The 20,175-nt window shown below is 43.2% G+C and overlaps 1 protein-coding gene across 2 annotated transcripts; it reads right to left on the reverse strand.

Moving 5' to 3' along the window:
• Positions 1-16: 16 nt before the first annotated feature.
• On the reverse strand, positions 17-8,038 carry PSTK (phosphoseryl-tRNA kinase). Of its 2 annotated transcripts, XM_039870793.1 has the most exons (7): positions 7,748-8,038; positions 6,718-7,009; positions 6,276-6,474; positions 3,645-3,720; positions 3,018-3,111; positions 2,784-2,870; positions 101-238 (listed from the first exon to the last, which is right to left on the reverse strand). In XM_039870793.1, the coding sequence occupies exons 1-6, from the start codon at positions 8,027-8,029 to the stop codon at positions 2,785-2,787; spliced, it is 1,029 nt and encodes a 342-aa protein (XP_039726727.1). In that variant the 5' UTR covers positions 8,030-8,038; the 3' UTR covers positions 101-238; position 2,784. The 2 variants fall into 2 exon arrangements, with proteins under 2 accessions (XP_039726726.1, XP_039726727.1); XM_039870792.1 differs by lacking the exon at positions 2,784-2,870 and having other exon boundaries at positions 17-238; positions 7,748-8,037.
• Positions 8,039-20,175: the final 12,137 nt, after the last annotated feature.

A 20,175-nucleotide genomic window follows, 5' to 3' on the forward strand; every position in this document is an offset into this window, starting at 1 on the left:
TAACCAAATTCAGACATTTGATTGGAAATTCAGAAATTTTAATGCTGCTTTGAAAAATACTTCCTCACAATGTTATCTTTCTCATAATGAAAAAAAGAAATAACATCTGATACGTCAATGGTTTGTTGAAAGCACAGATATTTTCTGTTTCCTTCTCTTAGGTCTTCCAAAAGCTCCGCTTTGAGCTTGTTAAGTTCTTCTGCTAGAAGCTTCAAGTTGTAAGGAAGTACTTGTTCATCTAAAATAAAGATATTCTAAATTATTTGTGTAAATTAAATCAAGCTGGGTTATCTAATGACATCAGGAACTTAATTTGATTACTTCAGACAAACCAGATTCTGTAAATAATCACAATAACCCTGAGTTGCTTTAACATATAAACAAAAGGTTACATAACGTGATACGAGCAAATCACAACTTGCTATGAAATTCCTGAGCGGAAAAGACAACTCTGAAAGAGAATTTTTTTCTTGTTGACTTACAATCTTATGGAACTAACAGGTAGTAGGGCAAAAAAGCAGAGATAGGAAATGACTATTTGTTTTTGAAACTGATCTCACCTACAACAGTTGTCCAATGTAACTTTATACGATGACAGATGTTCTGTATCTGCCCTATTCAATCCAGCAGCCACTTGCATGCGGGTAGTGTGACTGGAGAACTGAACTGTTTTGTTAAACAGCTCGAGATATAATTCACATACCATACGACTTATCCATTTAAACTACAAGTCAGTGGTTTTAGTATATTTAGATATATGTAACTATCATCTCAATTTTAGAATATTTCATCATCTCAAAAACCTGTACCCTTTAGCTGTCACCTTCCTACCCCACCCTCTACCTCTCCCAATCTCTAAGCAACCACTAATCTGTCTCTACATTTACCTATCTGACATTTCACATGACTGGAATCATATACTTTGTGGTCTTTTGTGACTGGCTTCTTTCATTTTGCATAATGTTTTGAGGTTGTAGCATGTATTGATTGACACTTCATTCCTTTTTATGGCTGAATAACCCATTCTGTGGCTAGACCACATTTTGTCCATCCATTCGTCAGCTGATGGACACTGAGGTTGCTTCCTATTTTGGCTATTATGAATGATGCTGCTATAAACATTTGTGCACACATTTTTATGTGAACGTACATTTTTCATTAATCTTGAGTACGTACCTAGGGGTAGAATTGCTGGGTCCCATGGTAACAGTACGCTTAATTGCTGGAGGAACTGGCAGGCTGTTTCCAAAGCAGCTGTGCCATCTGATATCCCCACCAGCAGCGCTTGAGGGCTCTGATCTACCCACATCCTCACCAACACTACATGTTTTGATTCCAGATGTCCTAGTGGGTGCACAACATACTCATTGTGGCTTTGATTTGCATTTCCCTGATGACTAATGATATCTAGCGTGTTTTCATGCAATTATTGGCCATGTGTGTATCTTCCCGGAGAAATGTCCATTTGAATCGTTTTTGCCCATTTTAAAAATCAGATTATTTGTCTTCATTACTGAGTGTTAAGAGTCCTTTATATATTTTTGACACAAGTTCCTTCTAAGACACTTTATTTGTAAATATTTTCTCCCCTGCTGTGAGCTGTCTTTTTAATTTCTTGAGTGGGATAACGGCACTTTTTTTAAGCACCCATCTAGAAGCTGGTACCACCTCCCTCACCAAAAAAAAAAAAAAAAAAAAAAATTACTTGAATGGATAGGAAATGAATCAAGAGTGATTTGGGCATAACCCTAGTCCCCCTTCCCTTCGTGAAAAAAGGCAAAGGGCTCAGACTGAACTGCAACTACTTTTGTTTCTATCCTAATTACGCTGCCACTTCTGTTCCAGTCCTGTTTTTCATACTTTGGTTTGAAACTCATCAGTGAGTTGCAAGTTGCAACCAGTGTTGGAATCAAATACCACATAGCAGAGTTCATTAAACATGTGAGGGTTTGCGAAATGTGCCTCTGTGCATGGCTGTCTTCATGTACTTACATACGAGGTTACAATATAAAATCTACTTACAAATCATGGTTAAAAAAAAAGGTTGAAAAACAATATTAGTGTATTTTCCTTTTGCAAAGTGTGGGTGCTGTGGGTGAGCATAATAGGAAGTACAGACCAGTCAGACTCAGCTCTGAACCCCAAGATGCCCAAGTACACTATTTAGTAGCTGCTTAGTTTGGGGCAAGTTATGTGATCCTCTCAGAACCTTCGTGCCCCCATTTATAAAATTAAACCTACCTTATAGGATTGTAAAGACTAGAAAATTATATTTATAAGGCACTTAGCATATAAAAGGAGCTGAAGAAATGTTAAGCTGCTGTGATTTTTTACATCGAAGTTTAAATATAGCAAAACCTAAAGGTTTTTAAAGATTATAAAACCTAAAGGAATTATAAAACAATAATTACCACGTATTTCATCTCGGCCTAGACTGACAATATATTGAGCCTGTTCAAACCTTATGCTGATTTTACACCTGGTCCCTGACCTCTCCACTGTTCCTTACTTTACGCCGACTCAGTGGCCTCTTTTCTGTTCTAGAACATGCCAAACAACTTTACCTCCGGGCTTCTGCACTTGATGTGTCCACTCCCTGGAATGATCTTCCATGTATCTGCACGGCTTGCTCTTTCCTTCATGTCTTTGCTTAAATGTCACTTCCTCTGAGAAGCCTTCCTGATTAACCCTTAGAAATAAGTCTTCCCATCACTCTGCCCTGCCTTACCCTACTTTATTTTTCTTCAGAGTATATACTCATTCTTTTTTGTCTGTCTCCTCACCTTAATGTTCTGCTCCTTCCCAACTTCCCAGTATCCAGAAGAGTACAGGGTAGCCACTCCATAAGAATTTACTGGATGGCTGAGTACCTGGTTCCAGGGGTAGAATTTTTAGTTCCATATAACCAAGTTGCAGATTTAAACAGAAAACGTGATGTAAACCTGATGGCCAAGCAATGAGGGAACGAGAGTGGCCACCACTGTATCACTCTGGAGCAGTGCGACTCCTCGACATACCTTTCGCTTCCTTCATTGCCTGAGAGACAATTCTTCGGAGTGCCTGATCAGCTTGATGAAGAATGTTCGTTGAACAGATAGTTCGGTCCGTTTCCTGTGTAACACAGATGCCATTGTTAGAACCGTCGGACGCAGAAGCCATGGCTGAAGTGGGGGTGACGCGGAGGTGAAGAGTAAAAGAAAAGTCGAAGTGGCTTTTCTGTTCCTGTTATTTTTCTTCCATAAGAGACGGTCTAAATGAAATGCATTCAGTTATAAACTGGGTTCCATGTGGGCAGTGGGATGTTGGTAAATGTCCAATAATGGGCTCTCCAGAAAAAACAACAACAACAAAACCGATCTGTAGTGTTTGTCGATTTCTGTGGTGTAAATGGTGCCATCCTTACTCCTCTCAAGCTACTAACACAATGTCGGCAGACGCCCATTCCTGAAAATTTGACAGCTTTGACCAGCCAGTGCGAGCGGCCACCACTGTACCAGGGACCAGAAGCTGGGCGCTGGTGAGAGGCCAAGGCAGTGTCAAAGCATCTTTCACACTTTACTCATATTTTACACTCGGCTCAAAAAAATCCTCCTGCGAGAAGCTGTTTCTTCTCATTTATGCTAAACCTAAAGTGGAAGGCTTACCTTTTGTTCCACATTGTCCTCGACATATTTTACTGGATTTTCCAAAGCAGTGAGCAATAAATCAGTCAACTCTGGGCTGTAAGAGAAGGTGGGATAAAATAAATCCTTAGAGCAAACATCTGTTTTCAAAGAATTTGTGTTTATGAACACCAAACTGAATTCTAGAGGAATAAAAATGTTAATAATCCAAGATCCTAAACAAGAAGTAAAAAACGAAGTGATTTGGAAGCTACCTTCTACCTGCAAAATCGAAATGGAGAAGCTTAAAACAAATCATAAGCCCAAAAGACCCCTCATTAAAAATATATTAATTTCCAAAGATCTATCAAAAAGCTTTGAAAAGACATTATTTCTTTTCCCTCATTAAGTGCTAAGCTTTAGCTACTGGAATTCTATTTCTAAAGAAAGATGCTCTATCTTTACTTTCTGTCATCTGCTCATTTACTGGGTGGATTAGCAAAGTTCCTCACTTGTCCAGGGGCCATGGAGGGTTGGGGTGAAATTCATTCATTCGTTTAACAAATATTTATTGAACACCTTATATGAAAAATACTGTACAACTATGTATATGAACCTATGTGCTAAGCTTGGAGTGAAACAAGAAGCCTACCCTCTCCAAGAGGCAATGTAATGGAGAGAGACAGATAATAATAAGCAAAAAACAATTATTTCAGGCAGTGACAAGTAGTAAGTGAGTTAAGACAATACACGCAGTGATAACGATGAGAGTGACTGGGTACTCTAATTAACATACTTGATGGTTAGTTAGGATGCTCAGGGAAGCCAGTCAGGCATAAACAGTGGAAGGGTAGAGGGGACAGCAAGTGCAAAGGCCCTGAGGCAAGAACAAGTTTCTTGGGTTCATGTAACAGAGAAGTCTAGTTTGGATGAAAAGTGGCAAGGGGAGAGAGCGCTCTAGGATATGAGGGTGGGGAGTGAATCAGGGTTAGAACGTGTAAGTTATGGCATGACCTTTGAATTTTACTCAGAGTACAAGGGGTGGCACTGAAAAAATTTAGAGGAGTGAACTCACTGAGTTAAATCTCAACTTCAAGATGACTTTTCTCACTGAAGAGAGCCCAGGTTCTAGAGTGAGTGAGACTGCACTGGGTCCAAATCTTGGCTCTGCCACATACTACCAGGAAGTGTTACTGCACTTACCTGGGCCTCAGTTATCCCATCTATAAAAAGGGGACAACTGTGTCTACTCCCAAAGGGTCACTGTGAAGACTGGATGAGATTATACACACGAAGTGTTAATGACATGGTATCTGCTCAACATAGTATTTGCTCAACAGCTGCTGAGAACAGTAGTAGGATTTCATAGGAGCCTGGGAAAGGTACATTTGTCAGATCATCTATCGACTTCTAATTCAGGGCCACCAGACTTCAAACAACCTGTTCACGATTCTGTGGTAGCTATTTTGGATATGTGAGAAAAGGCAACCAGGTCCTTAAGACCCACGACGAAACTGCGGATTCTGCTAAGGGTTGGCATGGCATCGGAGAAGCCCACACTGCTCCTTGCTTCTCGCAAGAACTGGCCATCACTGGTCTGAAAGCATGGATGATAACTTTATGCTGCTCTCATGGGATATTGCGATGTCTCAACCAGCCACTTGCTTCCAAAGGAAAAATTTTAAATAGTACTAAATGAGCAGCAATCGAGAGGTTGTGTACCTGCTCAAAGTTTCAAGATATTACGAGAAGTTAAAATTAGAAACCTCAGCAGTAGCTTATTTCATAAACCCTATAAACGATAGTGACTTCAATCCAACTTTTTTTAGTATGTAAAAGTATATATTATAAAATGCATGGAAACCGTATCCTAGGACCTAAACATTTTGAAGACTGAGTTTTTAAAAATTAGCCTTTAAAAGTTGCTGATGCCCTGTGAACAACTGTTAGGCAGGAGCTAAGGGACGGTGGGCAATCTACCTGTAGAAGTGCACTGTTTGATACAGCAGCCACTAGCCACATGAGGCTATTTAAATTTCAAGTAATTAAAATAAGATTTAAAGTTCAGATCATCAGTTGCCCTGGCTACGTTTCAAGTGCTCACTAGTCGCTTATGGCTGGCAGCTACCATACTGGACGGTGCAAATGTAGAACATTTCATCAGCGTAAGAGTGAAATTTTTATTAGAAACGCACTGCTGTAAAAGTCTCACGACATATATCATGAATAAAATGCATCAGACACCACGGCCACAAGCCTTACCTATACACAAGCAGCCTAACTATAGCAGGCTTTAAGGCAAAATTAGGATTCAGTACCAGTTCTCCTTTTTTTCTTTGAGAAAACTACTGGGCAACCTATTTAGACTAGTATTCTATTTTAGCAAGAGTACCAAAAATATGCCCCACTCTGAAGTCCCTGCTCTGACCTCTGGGAGATGGAATCTGAACAAGAGCACACATCTGCAAACAGATTCGTGTTCGAATCTCAGCTATCACAAGCTCAGTGATGCTGGGAAAACTAAACTTTCTTTTTCTCTTCTATACAAAAGGGGATAAAACAATATCTCCCCAAGGCCTGTGTGAAGGTTAACCAAGTGGACGCAAGTAAAGCATTTAGCACAGTGCCTGCCTCAGGGAGACATCTAGTAAAGGATGGCTTTGAGTAGGCTACCTGGGCTCAGAAGCACATGCTGGACTCTGAATTGTGAGGCTGTTGTGTTCCCAAGCATTTTTCTCAGGGTTGGGCTCTTCTATCTTTCTTCCCATCAGGTGGATGGTCTCTGCAGGCAGTGGCCGGGGTCTCTGTCCATTCCTCTGTAAACAGGTCTCGAGAGAACAATCTAAAAAGAGCTGGCAAAAGCCTAATGAATCTGAAAACAATTTGAAACCACAAGGATTACTTGTGTGCTATTTTCCAAAACGTGAAATCAACATATGAGACAAAACTATCCCAGCTGCAACAGGGAAGACCATTTGCAAACCTGAATATCTAGCTTTGAAAATTAAGTCATCCGTATAAACCTCCCAGTCTAGTTAAATTTTCAGTAGAGAGAGTAACAATTTTGATATGCAAATAAATGCCTCTGTGCATAAGAAAAAAATGTTTTAATTACATTTCCGAGCCAGTTGGTAGACTTCGTATCTCATACTTTGATAATAAAAGTTGTCATCTAAAATCAAAAACAAAGGTCTAAAAAGAGCAGTCTTTGTTAAGAGGTAGCAAGACTGGGCTTCAGGCGCTGCAGAAGATATGAGATCTTGCTCTTTTAAGCAGGTTATAAAATCTTCCCACATGGCTTCAGTCCTGCTGGGTGGGGTAGCCATCTGACACCCATTAATCACAGCCAGCAAGAAGTATTCTAAGTACTTCAACAGCTCTTGTCGAAGCAATTTCCACTGGGATGGCTACAAAAGACCAAAGAATTACAATTTACATTCGGCTTTGGCCAGTAAGGCAGTCATACTTCATTGCCACCAGACCCCATATGAAACTTTCATCCCACAATACTGAACTGAACCATTTGGCGTTCTCTAATTTAAACACATCTTGTTTTCCCACGCCTCCGTGTCCTCCCATATATCGTGGAGTCTGCCTGGAAATTCCTCAATGATGCCAGGTCTCTGTGGACTCTTCTCAGACTCAACCATGCAGAAGGCAGCTCAGACCCTCTCTTGCCCGTCATGACACCCAGTTGTGTACATATAGGGTCTCCACTCTAGCAGGGTTTACCGTGTAGGCATTTCTTTGCGCATCTGTCTGTCTCTGCTAGTCCGCTGTACACCTAGCCTCCCGCAGAGGGTCTAGCACCAACTGGTGCTCCAGAAATGTATATTAAATGACCGAATGACAGAACAAGTGAATAAATGAATGTAAAGCTGTTACCATCCAGGAGAGGAGGGGGCTTTCCACCTAAGCCTGTCTTCAGGCTCCACTGTAAACACAACGCATATACGCCCCAAACATACGTATAAACCTCTACAACGAATTACTCGAAGACAGAGTCAACTCGCTCTGTGTTAACGGAGCTCCACTTTCCCGCGCCGTAACCCGCCTGGGCCGCACCCGGTACCGCGCAGCGGGTGTGGGAGGTTGCACCCGTCCTTCCGCCGCCGCAGCCTAGGCCCCGCCCCCTCCGTACTGACCAATGGCCGTGCGCCCGCCTTCTCGAGGAACGCGTCTGGCATGACGTCATCATAGGCGACGACGCCCGCGGCCCAGCCCCGCTCGAGCCGCAGCTGGTGGCTGAGGGCTCGCGCGAAGGTTGATTTTCCTGCTGCGGGCAGACCGCAGAGGACGCAGAGCCCCAGCTTCCGCGGCCCCTCGCCGCGCGCTCCTCTGGCGTCCTTGCCGGCCTTCATGTTCTCCCGGGAGCCGGTGGCTAGGAGCGTCGGCTCCGGCGCCGGCCTCCACCCGCGCATGCGCATCTCCCGTCGCCCTCGGGCGCCGCCTGGTGCCGCGAGGGAGGAACCCGCGAGTCTGAATCCGAAACAGGGGTGGTGGGCGTACCCGCCGACGCCGGAGGCGCTGGCGTCTGAGCGCTCTGCGAGGCGAGTCCTCCAGGCTGGGGAGGCCACGGCGATGCGTTTCCCAACTCTCGGACATTTCCTAAAGAGTCAGTTGAACTTAAGCTTCAGTTAGAATCATCCTCCCTGGCGGAAACTCGCAAGCCATTAGGAACTGCACCTCGAATTTGTTATGATGTAGTCCCCTGTCCAGGAAAATCCCAGAAGCGTCTTTGAACCTCTTCCTCCAGCGGTCTTCGGAAAGTCAGTCACCGGAATCAAAGGCTAGGAGGAGAAGCTGAAAGTCCGACACCGCGCCCCTCTTTGATGTGATGGGCGGAAGGACAGAGTCAAAGTTAGCTGCGCCCTAACGCCGCGATTGGGGGGAGCAAGTGCGAAGAAATAAGGGCAGGAAAGGGACATCCCTAGACCTCAGTTCCGGTGCTTTCCTGCAGAGGACAGTGGGTGGCTTAGTGTTAACCATGCGAAGCCGTGGAGAGAGAAAACATTCCATGTATAGGATGTGTAGAAAAACCGGATTCAGATTCTAGCTTTCACCTTGTTTAGGGGATTACTTCTTAGTCGTAGGGAGGTACGGGCAAAATGTGAACAAGAGAGGTTAGATCAGTGTATATTGGGGCAGACTACCACCAATAACAATGCTAAATCATATAATTTGTGATGACAGAGCATATGCGCGTTATCTTTTTCTCTCGAAGGTGAGCATTGAGTTAAACATACTCTTCATGATATTTTGTCACTGGTCCAGTGCAAGATTCCTCTTAATTACGTTGTCTCCCATCTTCCACAGCCATACCCATTTCCTCCCCTTTCCCCAGGCAACATTTTATTTTTTCCTTTTAAAAAATATTATTTTTGTTTCTTATGATAGATTTTTTTGGAGCAGTTTTAGGTTCGCTGCAAAATTGAGCAGCAAGTACGGAGTTCCCATACAGCTTTGCTTTCCACACTCGACTCCTTCACTAGCAGTATTCCCCAGAGAGCGATACATTTGTTAAAATCAATGCGCCTACTCATCCTTATCACCCAAAGTCCAGTTTAAGTTGGGTTCACTCTTGTTATAAATTCCATGAGTTTTGACAGATGTATGACATGTATCCACCATTATAATGTCATACAGGTTAGTTTCACTGCTCTAAAAGTCCTCTGTGCTTTACCTATGCATCCCTCCCTGTTGCCTAACCCCTGGCAACTACTGATCTTTTTACACTCGCCACAATTTTGCCTTTCCCAAATGTCACATAGTTGGACTCATACGGCCTTTTCAGATTTGCTTCTTTTAGTTAGGAATATGCACTTAAAATTCCTCCATGTCTTTTCGTGGCTTGAGAGCTCACATCTTTTTAGTACTGAGTAATAACCCATTGTCTAAACCAATTTATTTGTCCATTCGCCTGCTGAAGGACATCTTGGTTTTTTCCAAGGGTTGATAACTATGAATAAAGCTGCTATAAACCGTGCAGATTTTTGTGTGGACATAAGTTTCAACTTTTGGGGTAAATGCCAAGGAGTATGATTGCTGGATCTTACAGTTAGAGCATTTTAGTTTTGTAAGAAACTGCCAAACTGTCTTCCAAAGTGACTGTGCCATTTTGCATCCCCACATCCTTACCAGCACTTGTCAGTGTTGTAGATTTTAACTATTCTAATAGGTGTGTAGTATCTCATATTAATTTTCAATTCACCAATAATACATGATGTTGAGCATCTTTTCATGTTTATTTGCCATCTGTACATCTTTTCTGGTGAGGTGTCCAGATCTTTTACCCTTTTTGAAATTGGGTTGTTCATTTTCTTACTGTTTCCAATATTTTCAAGTTACAAACAATCCTGATATGAATAAACTTGGACATATATATTTTTCTATGTTATTTGACCTGTATGTTCAGTAAATTCTTAGAAATAGGATTGCAGAGTCAAAAGATAAATTCATATGTAGTTTTGTTAGATATTGTTAAATTTCCGCTCCAGAGGGTTGTACCTGTTGGGAGAAGCAATCTACCACGCGCCCCGAGTGTCCCTGCATATTCTTGTTAGGTATCTCAAGAATGTAAGGCCCTGACTACTCTTTACCCCAGTCATTTCTCGGTTCCCGTTGCATCTACCAGCACTGCAAGATGAAGTAATGTCTTCAGACAGACAGCAAGTTCGCAATGAAAGCACCAAATCCTTCATGTTCAATGTTCCTATTTTGTAGGGCAGGCCACTATGTTTAGGTATCCATCATCAGTCCCTTATGTCATCCCTATGGGACTTGGGGAGAATGGGAAACTGACACAATCTAATACAAAGCTCTGGTGACAGCCTTTGCAATGAGTAATAAGGTCCTTTTCCTTGAAACCAGTAGTCTTGTATTTTCTGCTATTGACCATGAAAATTAAACAGCCTTTAGCTTATTCGCTTGTAAGTATGATTAAAACCTCAGATCCTGCACAGTTCATGAGTTTTGGTGATGAAGATTGAATGCAGAGACATTGCTTTTTGGAAAAAGGACAAAAGGACTTTGGGCCAGGTTAGGGGATCTGAGGAGACTCCCCAGGATCTGGAAGCAAATGCTCTTGTTCAAGTGCGGTGTGGCAGGGTAAGAGTCCCCCAGGGTCCTATTATATCTTTAGAGGCCAAGTAGGAAAAGGCAGGGTTGAGACAAGCTGCTCAAATGGACCTTAGTAGTTGTTCCTTGAGGTGGGAGAAGGAATGCTATGACGATGGGACAAATGGCAGTACGTCTGTGTCAGCAATGAAAAGGAATGAATTGTGGATGCGCGCCACAGCTCGGGTGGCTTTCAAGGACATTATACTGTGTGACGGAAGACAATTTCAAGGGGTCACCTGCTGTATGATTCCATTTGCACAGGCATACCTCGGAGGTGGTGTGGGTCCAGTTCCAGGCCACTGCAATAAAGCAAGTTTCACAATAAAGCGAGTCGTGATCTCTTTGCTGATGGAGGGTCTTCTCTTCAATTTGTAAAACACAACATCTGTGAAGCATGCTAAAGCGAAGCTTAATATATGAGGTATGCCTGTATAACTGTCTCAAAATAAAATTGTGAGATGGAGACCATATTAGAGGTTACCAAGGATTAGGGATGGAGGGGATTTGAGGAGTGGATGTGACATTAAACGGGTAGGAGAAGAGAGATCTTTATAGTTAGGGAATAGTTCTGCTTCTTGATTGTGGTGACGTTGACATGAGTGTGTGTACGTGTGAGAGTGCGTCACACACACACTGTACTCATACAGTTTTCTGGTTTTGATAGGGATGGTAAGAAGTCAGGTAAGATATAGCCATTGGGGCCACTGGATGAAGGGTCCTGGGGAATCATTCTTTACAACTTCCTGTGAATCTATAATTATTTGAAAATAAAGTATTTTTTTGAATCTCTCATATTTTCTAGAGTAATGGTTCTCAAACATTTTGGTCTTTCCACTCTTAAAATTGAGGACTCTAAAAGAACCTTTATTTATGTAGGCTCTATAAAATTATTTAGTTGTTTAAAAATAACAAACCCATTATATAGTAATATAATTTTGGAAAGATATATATTTTCCCAAGAACAGATTAGTGAGGATGGTATCGTTTTAAGTTTATGCAAATCTATGTTAGTTTCTGCTTGGATTCTCGTGTCTGTTCATCATAGCACGTCTGGTCAGCAGCCACTGTGACCGCAGCAGGACTGAGAACAAACCGAATTAACCTCTGACACACACTGCTTCACACCCTAAACCTACCACCTTAGCAAATTCCAGAAACGGAAGAACAGACAACCACACATTCTACGTTAGTCACAACAATGACATTACTCATCATGTAGCCTCTGGGATAGGTCACTGTACATTCATGAGACTATGAGGATGAAAGCTTCGAATAACCTGTTAGTGTTATTACAAAAAGGCTTTGACCTCATGGAACCCCGGAAAAAGTCATGGAGACCCCAGTGTTTTGTGAACCATGCTCTGGAATTCTGTCCTCGTATTCATTCGTCTTAAGAAACTGCCATGCTTTTTTATTTATTTATTTTTTTTGGTTTAATTTTCCCATTCCAGAAAAGTAGGCGATATTTTTCCTATTAGGTTAGAAAAGAACTTTTCAGGACGTTAGTAAGGTGGTGTGGATGAAATAAGACAAAACTGGCTAAATTATTCGGGGGTTACTTGAGAGACATCCATGGAGACCTTGACTTTTTTTGGCAAGATCGGTTTTGATCTGGAGCTCAAAATTCAAAAGACCCTCCTTTCTAAAGGCTTGTTCTTTGAGAGTAGAAATTCTGTCGTCTTCATTTTCAGATTCTCGTTTCAGTTGTAGGCGTCAGTGTTTAAAGAATTAAATAAGAAGCCGTGGGCATTCAGGACTGGGCTGCCTGCCGCACGTGTATGTTAGAACCTGGGAATATGTCGCAAGGAGACAAACTTCAGCGATGCGTGTCGGCTGCTCGTTGTGTAGTTTGGTTGTTTCTGTTCTAATATTGGGGATAATTATTATATTATTATTTTAAATTTATTTTTAGAATGGGAGAGCAACCTGTTTGCTCCTACTTGGAAAAGATTCTTTCGAAAAATATGGAACTGATGGAAAAGAAACTTATGGACTACATCGATCAACGAATCTATAGACTCCAGGAGCACATAGATAATAAGGTGGCTTTGCTAATGGACGTGCTGCAGAACCCCAACTCCCCACCCACTGGGACGCCTCTAAGACATTGTGACTCCGGAGAAAGACTTTCAAATGGAGAAAGATAAGCGCTCAGCGTGTACAGTGCACTACAGATATTTATACATATTTATTACAAAGCCAAGGCCCAAAAAGTTCAGAGCAAGTATCTAATGCCATCTGAGGATCAGCCACACACATAATGACGTTGGTGTTCGTTTTACTATACTCGGTTTGTAAATCCAGTACTGTCCAGAGTTAACATGATACGGTCATGACTAGTTTGGTTTACACTGTTGTTCACTCTTACAGAATTTTATGTACGCTTCTGTGTCGTTTAAATGTTGAAAATTTTTAAGGCTTTCTAATGCAGTTCATTAGTGTGTATTGTATATGTGTTGGAGAGAAGTGTATTTTTATTTATAAAAGACCTTATTTCATAGTCTCAGGAGTATAAAAATAATGCTTAAGATTACTTGATAACTTTTTCTTTTTCTAAATCATTGTTCTTGGTAAATTGGATACTTAAGGCTTGGAACCCTTAATTCAGATCACTGACTTAGATTTTGCTGTTTACATCAGAAAATGAATAAGATGCAGTGTGTTTGGCATCTGTATACATACACCGAAACATATACGTAGTTTCAGTATATGTTTCAGTGCAGGGTACTAGTAAATAGGAAAGTGAAAATCAAAACTGGCTTATTCCTTGTATTATTACTTTCTAGCGAATGATGTAAAATTAGAGAAGTCATCTTAGGGCTTGTTTATATGTTTGTTTGGTTTGTTTGTTGCGTTTTACTGGGCTGAGTGTTTACTGATGAGGGAACAGCACTGGCAGGGGTCCTCAGTGCTGTCAAGCCAGCAGGCACACGACCCGGCGCTCCACCGAAGTCATCTCGTTTTTCTCCAATTAACCCAGAACGCTCCGTCTCTGAGCTGGCACAGGTTCTCCCTTCCAGAGCCCTTCTTGGATGTTGCAGTGGGAAGGGCCAGGCCCTGCATGGGAGGAGCGAGGCCTGTGACTCTAGGAGGCGGCCGTTCTCGCTGGCAGACTGAATTTCAGAAATGGTAACTGTGTATGTGTGTTGAAAGGTAATATGCTTGCATCTAAAAAATAAATGCATCCACTCTGGAAACTGCTTGTCTTAAGTAAATAGAAATGTTTTATGTTCATTGAATCTTTCCTTAAAATGTTTTATTTTTACGAGAGGGGTATTTTACACACTTTCACATTCTGGTGAATTTATTCTTTCAAACGAGGGCCGATTTATATATCTTTGTTCAATTTTATGATGGTACAAAGGTAGCTCCGTGTAAGGAACAATCTGACCACAGATTCACCTGAGGATTCGCACATCATGCGTTCTAGGCTTGTGGGATACTCACCACATATACAGGTACAAGAGAGTATTTCCTTTGTCCTTCAGGGGAAACCTGCCTCGGTTAAGTTTTACGGCTTCTGGTGTTTGGAATCTCTTCATTGATTTACAAAATGTCTCCCTGTCATCGTAGCCACATCACCACCTTCAGGGCAAGGACCATGAATGAAAATAGATAGAGATGGTTGAAAAACTAGTAGTGATAGTTTCTTCTGCATGTATTTGGTGATGAAATATAATTGGGGAACAAGATCACGATCTTTTAAAAAGTTATATTTGGCAAAGTGGAATTTGATACATCAATGATTTCCCTGCATGTACTGTGAATTTTATGCATGTTGCGATTTTATTAAATTGACATTTGTTAAGTAGAGCACAGGGTACAGGATAGCGATCCATGTCCAGCAGAGGGACCACGAGAGAAACTGAAGTTGAAATAGAGGTTTTCCCTCAGGTCATGGAGGGAGCACCTGGCGTGCCTCGAGGGGCCACGCAAGGAATCGGGGCCGGGTGCTGGCAGAGGGAGTTGGGACCTGGGGTTTATACTTTAGTTGGGGTCCCTGGGTGGAGTGCTTTGGGGTGCCTGGAGTAAGGCTGGATTTGTCAATTCACACCAAAAAGAGTGGAGTTTTGGTAAGCTCCATGGCGGCCTCATTTAAGGGCACAAAAGGAGCAGGTCGGGGAAGACTTGATTATAAGAGCGGCCACCAGGAGCCTAGTTACCCGGGCCTCTGGGCTGTGATCTGTGGCATGTGCTTGTATGGGGGGTCCAGTGTCATTAAGGCCCTCTCAGGCCACTTGACCAAACAAAATGGATGTCAAAGCAGCGGGAGGTTTAGGGAAGAGGCTGTTTTTTTGTTTTGTTTTCGTGTCGTGTCCTAAATAGGACTTCACTGGCAGTCCACATTTAATGACAATTGGGGAATGCCGGCAGTGACGATGTCTGGAAGGCCTAGCACAGACGAAAAGGCACCAGCTGTGTGAGGCAGGGAGGCGGAGTCTGGGATTCCGTCTAGGTCACAGGGGCTTTTCTTCTCAGTAGGAAATCGTAAATTCACTTATAAGGACTTTCACCCAGGTCAGTATTTTCTGCCAAGTGCCCATCCTGTAACTGACCTGGTTCACATGGTTGCAAACACTGATACTGCCAAACCACGAGGCTCTGGTGGAACAGAGCAGCCCGGATCCCAGACTGCTGGAGCGAGCCTGCGACCCCCCTTACTCGGCCCAGGTCCCATCTCTGTGGCTCCCTGACGGCCCCTTCCACTCAGCAACCAGGACACTCATCTTTACCTTCGGACTCCTGCTCGGCTGAGGACCTTGCCATGGTACTTGCCACGAGACGAGTCCAGTGTTCTCCGAGGCAGGGGATCTCCCTTCGGGAACCCTGTGCCCTCAGAGCTGACCTGGTGCTCCTGGCTCTGGTGGACACCAGCGTCTGCACAGACACTGCACACAGACTTTAGCACATGCCAAGGTTTGCAAACGGGTTCTGAATCTGCAAAACCCAAATGGAAGATGTCCATATGTTTAGTCTTAAAGAGAGGGCCCCATGTCATAAGATCTAAACAGAATTTACCATCAGGAAAAAGTTCGTCTCCCTCACAGAGGCATCATAGTTCCCTTTCTGCCTAGGCTGCTGTGAAGCTGCATCTAACCTTAGCTTTCAGATGCTTTATGTTTGCAACCCAAGCATCTCACATAGCACCCTCTCCTGTTAAATCCCCATGGCTTCTCTTTATTTTCTATTCTCTCTTTATATTGCAAGATAATATTACAAGCTAGTTGCCCCATGTCCCAAAGCAGGTGATACACAAATTTAAGTACATCTATAACTAACAAAAACAAAAATACCGGAGGCAGGATTATTTTCAATACTGCATTTATTCAAAGTACATACATGTTATAGAGTATATGAGATAATATAAAACACTATAAAATGACGAGTAATAAAACATCTACTAAGAAAAAAATATTGCTCATCAGGATATTTGTGTCCCCCCAAGTCAGAGCCCCTCATTTACATCACAGTAGCACAGTGGCTGGGGATCAAAATAGGCATACGAGTTACAATCGTTACATGTGTCATAACATTCGTTACATGGGTTACATGGGTTACATGGGTCATAACATTCGTTACATGTGTCATAACATTCGGTACATTCAGTACATTCGTTACATTCGGTACATTCGGTACATTCGGTACATTCGTTACAATCGTTACATTTGTTACATTCGTCGTAGCACAGGTTGGGACAGGACCCAATGGTAATGGCTGTGGCTGCCGTGTTGTCCTCGATGACCATGGCTGGATCATTATTTAAGGTGAAACAAACAGGAACCTTTGGAGTTCTTAAGAAAAAACACAAAACACACGGGATTACAATCTTCCCTCTCAGTCCATTTGTTAACGAATTGTCGGCGGAGCTGGCAACTTTAGGGCTGGAGCCAGCCATACACGGGACACCAGCCTGACGTGAGAGCTGTCTGCCCCCCTCCCAAGCTCCTATCTAGTTTCTTCCTCTCCTAAGATTGCTAGAAATGTCAAGTCAGATCACAGAGAAGAAGGGAGAGTGACGTGCCAGTGGGGGTCTGGTCGCCGCAGGCCCGCCAAGTGCAGAGCATGATGGGGAAGGGGCCACAGTCGGCGGCCCCCGGGTCTGGAGTTTACCTTCCAGCTCACGGGCTTAGCTGCCCTAGAATGGGAACATCATATTTGAAAAGGTCCTGTCTCCAAATTTAATTATGTCTTGTCTGATCTACACTCCCTTGTCAAGGACTGTCTCCCAGGAGCTTCACACAGCTCTGGCTCCTCACAGTCCGACAGGCCACCTCACTGTCCCCAAGGCCATGAGCAGTGAACCGGAGCACACCCTGAGCGCCCCACCCCCTCAGCTCAGGCAAGAGATGGAGTCAGCCCGGCCTGAGGGACCACGGGGCGGAGACTCGCTGGTGCAGTCTCCTCACAGTCTTCGGTCCACGGTGCCGTGCCGGGGACAGAGGGGCCCAGCCAGTGTGCCGAGTCAACCCGCTGAGGGCAAAGACCCGACGTCAGTGACAGCACCGCAGCGCTGACACAACAGCCACCTGGCTGAGAACACTCACTTTTGAGCTCACAACCCCAAGCCAGAAGGGGAGGAAGCCAAGATTCTAGGCTCACCTGCCTTTGCCTTTTTAAACCTGCCCACCCCCCACCTTCCTGACCTTGCCCAGCGCGCGGCCCCACGGCAAGGAGAGACCCTGCTCAAGGGTCCCATTTGAGGGGTGTTACTCACTCTTATGTCACTTACTTCAAAGCCTTGGCCAATTTGTAGCAAAGACTGATGACAAAGGACATCAACACAAATGAGACGATCAGTAAGGCAACACCAATGGCGATGGCAATCTTGAGGTCAATCATCGTTCACGCACCTGGGCAGAGAGTGCAGGTGAGCGGTGAACGTGGCTCCCTTCCCCACGGCCCGCAACAACCTCACTATGCCCCCTTCAGTGGGGGAAGAACCACCCTAAACCACAGGGCCTCATGGGTGACTCTTCCCAGGGAAGCCTAGGAGCCTCAGCCGCCGGCTGGGTAAAGGGTTTATTTGTGGATAAAAAGGGAGTGAAGTTCAAGATCCAGAACAAAGGACATCAGGAGAGAAAATGGGAAGAATCTTTACCCTTCCATCGGCAGCGGCGTGCAGCTGTAACTAACGAACAGGCCTGCACTTGAGCAAATGGCTTTATTCTCAAACACCTGAGTCTCATGAAATATATTCATTGAGTCAGGATTGACCCCTGGCTGACCCCTCGTAGCCTTTGTCCCTCGTCCTCTCTCTAGGAGACCACAGGACTTTCTGCCATTTTTCCTCCTTAATCTTTCCAAGAAATCCAATTTGTCTGTAATAAGTTAGTTGATTAACCTAACACTCTGATACTGGGGAACCATGAGCCAGGAAAGGAGTATAAACAATGTGACTGCTAAATATACTTAGTACAGTTAAACCATCTAGATCTGGATAAAGGCCAGGTATAAAACATACATATAAAAATTAAAAAAAAAAAACTTTAGGGGACAGAATATTTTATCAAACCTGTAATTTTAGATAGGGGGGATAAAAGCCAAGGTTGAAGAGCTCACTTTAGAGGCGCAGCTACTGTCCAGCTTGGGCTTCTGTGCCATGGGCTGTGACATCATCTCTGGAGACACCAGCATGGTGTTCATAGAGTTCTGAATTCTGATCCGTGTACAGTTATAGTTTAGCTCCCATGAAATAGAATTAACATTTTGAATCACTTAATTCTAAGCCTTTACCTTTGCAGGTCTTATTTCCCTCATAGTAATTTGCGGGATTTTACTGCTAATCAAAAGCAAGTTTAAAATTTCAATTTTAAAGTTAAAAGAAAATGTAGGGAGGCTAAAAATACTCTTACACTTAAAAATTCAGTTATAGAAGACTGTTTAGACTTTGTGTTTAAGCTACACGATGAAACAATATGGAGCCATTTACTAGCATTCAAGCATATGCTCATTGACATTAGAAGACTTTTACACTTTATGGGATTAATAAAATTTAACAGTAAATGTGAAGATTTACTGGGCTGTATTAAATGATTCATGAATTGGGTGGCATCTCATCTAGCAAGTAGAGAGATACTCTGAGGGTTATATAAGATAGAAGGCTTTTCATAAAAAAAAAGTGAAATCTTCCATTTGCTATAACATGGGTGGACCTAGAGGACATTATGCCAAGTGGAATAAGCCAGACACAGAAAGACAAATATCGTATGATTTCATTTATATGTGGAACCTGAAAAAACAAAATAAATGAACAAACAAAACTCATAGATACAGAGAACAAGCTGGCGCTTGCCAGATTGGGGGGTGGCGTGGGGGTCACGGAGGTGGATGAAAAAGATGAAAGTGATTAAGAGGTCAAATTTCTGCTTACGAAAATAGTCACAGGGACGTAAAGTACAGCATAGGGAGTATAGTTAATAATCTCATAATCACGTATGGTGCCAGAGGGGTAACTATGTATGGTACTAGATTTATCATGGTATTCACTTTGTAAAGTATACAAATGTCTAATCGCTATGTTATATAGCTGACACTAATATAATACTGTATGTCGACTATAATTTAAAAATAAATTTAGGAAAAAATAAGATAGAAGGCCTTTATAGAAAAGTGGGTGTGTCAAGGAAGTTATCAGCAGGAGAAAAATGAAAGTTCACTGGCGGGAAGCGGCAGGTGAGCATGCCGCCTCTCTGGCCAAGCTGCAGTGTTTCCATGGACTGGCTTGCTGTTGGGCGGAAGGACCTCTTCCTCCTGCTGCATTTCCTGACTGGAAGTTCAAAGTACTTCTCCTCCTGGGCATCTGTAACTGATGTCTTCCTGTTGGGGTTAACTGAAGAGGAGTGGTAGGGCATGAGAACTTTTTCTACAGGCCTTCCTGACTTCAATTGTAGTTGAAGTTTCCTTTATTAATTTTCACAATAGTTAAGATAAAAGAATTACAGAAATGAAAGTTGAATAGCATGCCTGCTGTAGTCAGGTGTGTTTGATTTCAGGTACTCATACCCAACCAATCTTGTAACATTAAATGAGACTCTAGGTGCACACATGATGGCTTAGGTTTGTTTCTCTGCTCCTCCCTGTGAAGTATCACCGTAATCCCTGAAAAAAATAGCAGAGGTCAAACAGAGAACTCTGAAAGTTGCAAACTTTCAGAGTTAGGGACCCCGGGGCTGGGTGGGCAACAAAGCAGCAGGACAGAAGGGGGCGGGCCAGGCTTGGCATTTTCCAGCTCTGAATGTAGGGACAGAAGGTGGCATTTTCCTGCTTGGATTTAATGTGAGTTCTGCTGAGAAGCCCAGGCTAGCCCAGCGACAGTGGCAAGGTGGATGGTGTGGGAGCCCCACTGACAATAAGTGGCCAGGGGAAGTGCTCTGCTCCCTTGCTTGTTCCAAGACTCCACTAAGAGAAAGTGGGGTAGCCAGTTGGCAGCGCAAAGGGGATCCCACTTTAACAA

Source organism: Pteropus medius, unplaced genomic scaffold (assembly GCF_902729225.1).
Source record: "Pteropus medius unplaced genomic scaffold, Ma_sr-lr_union100, whole genome shotgun sequence".
NCBI lineage: Eukaryota > Metazoa > Chordata > Mammalia > Chiroptera > Pteropodidae > Pteropus > Pteropus medius.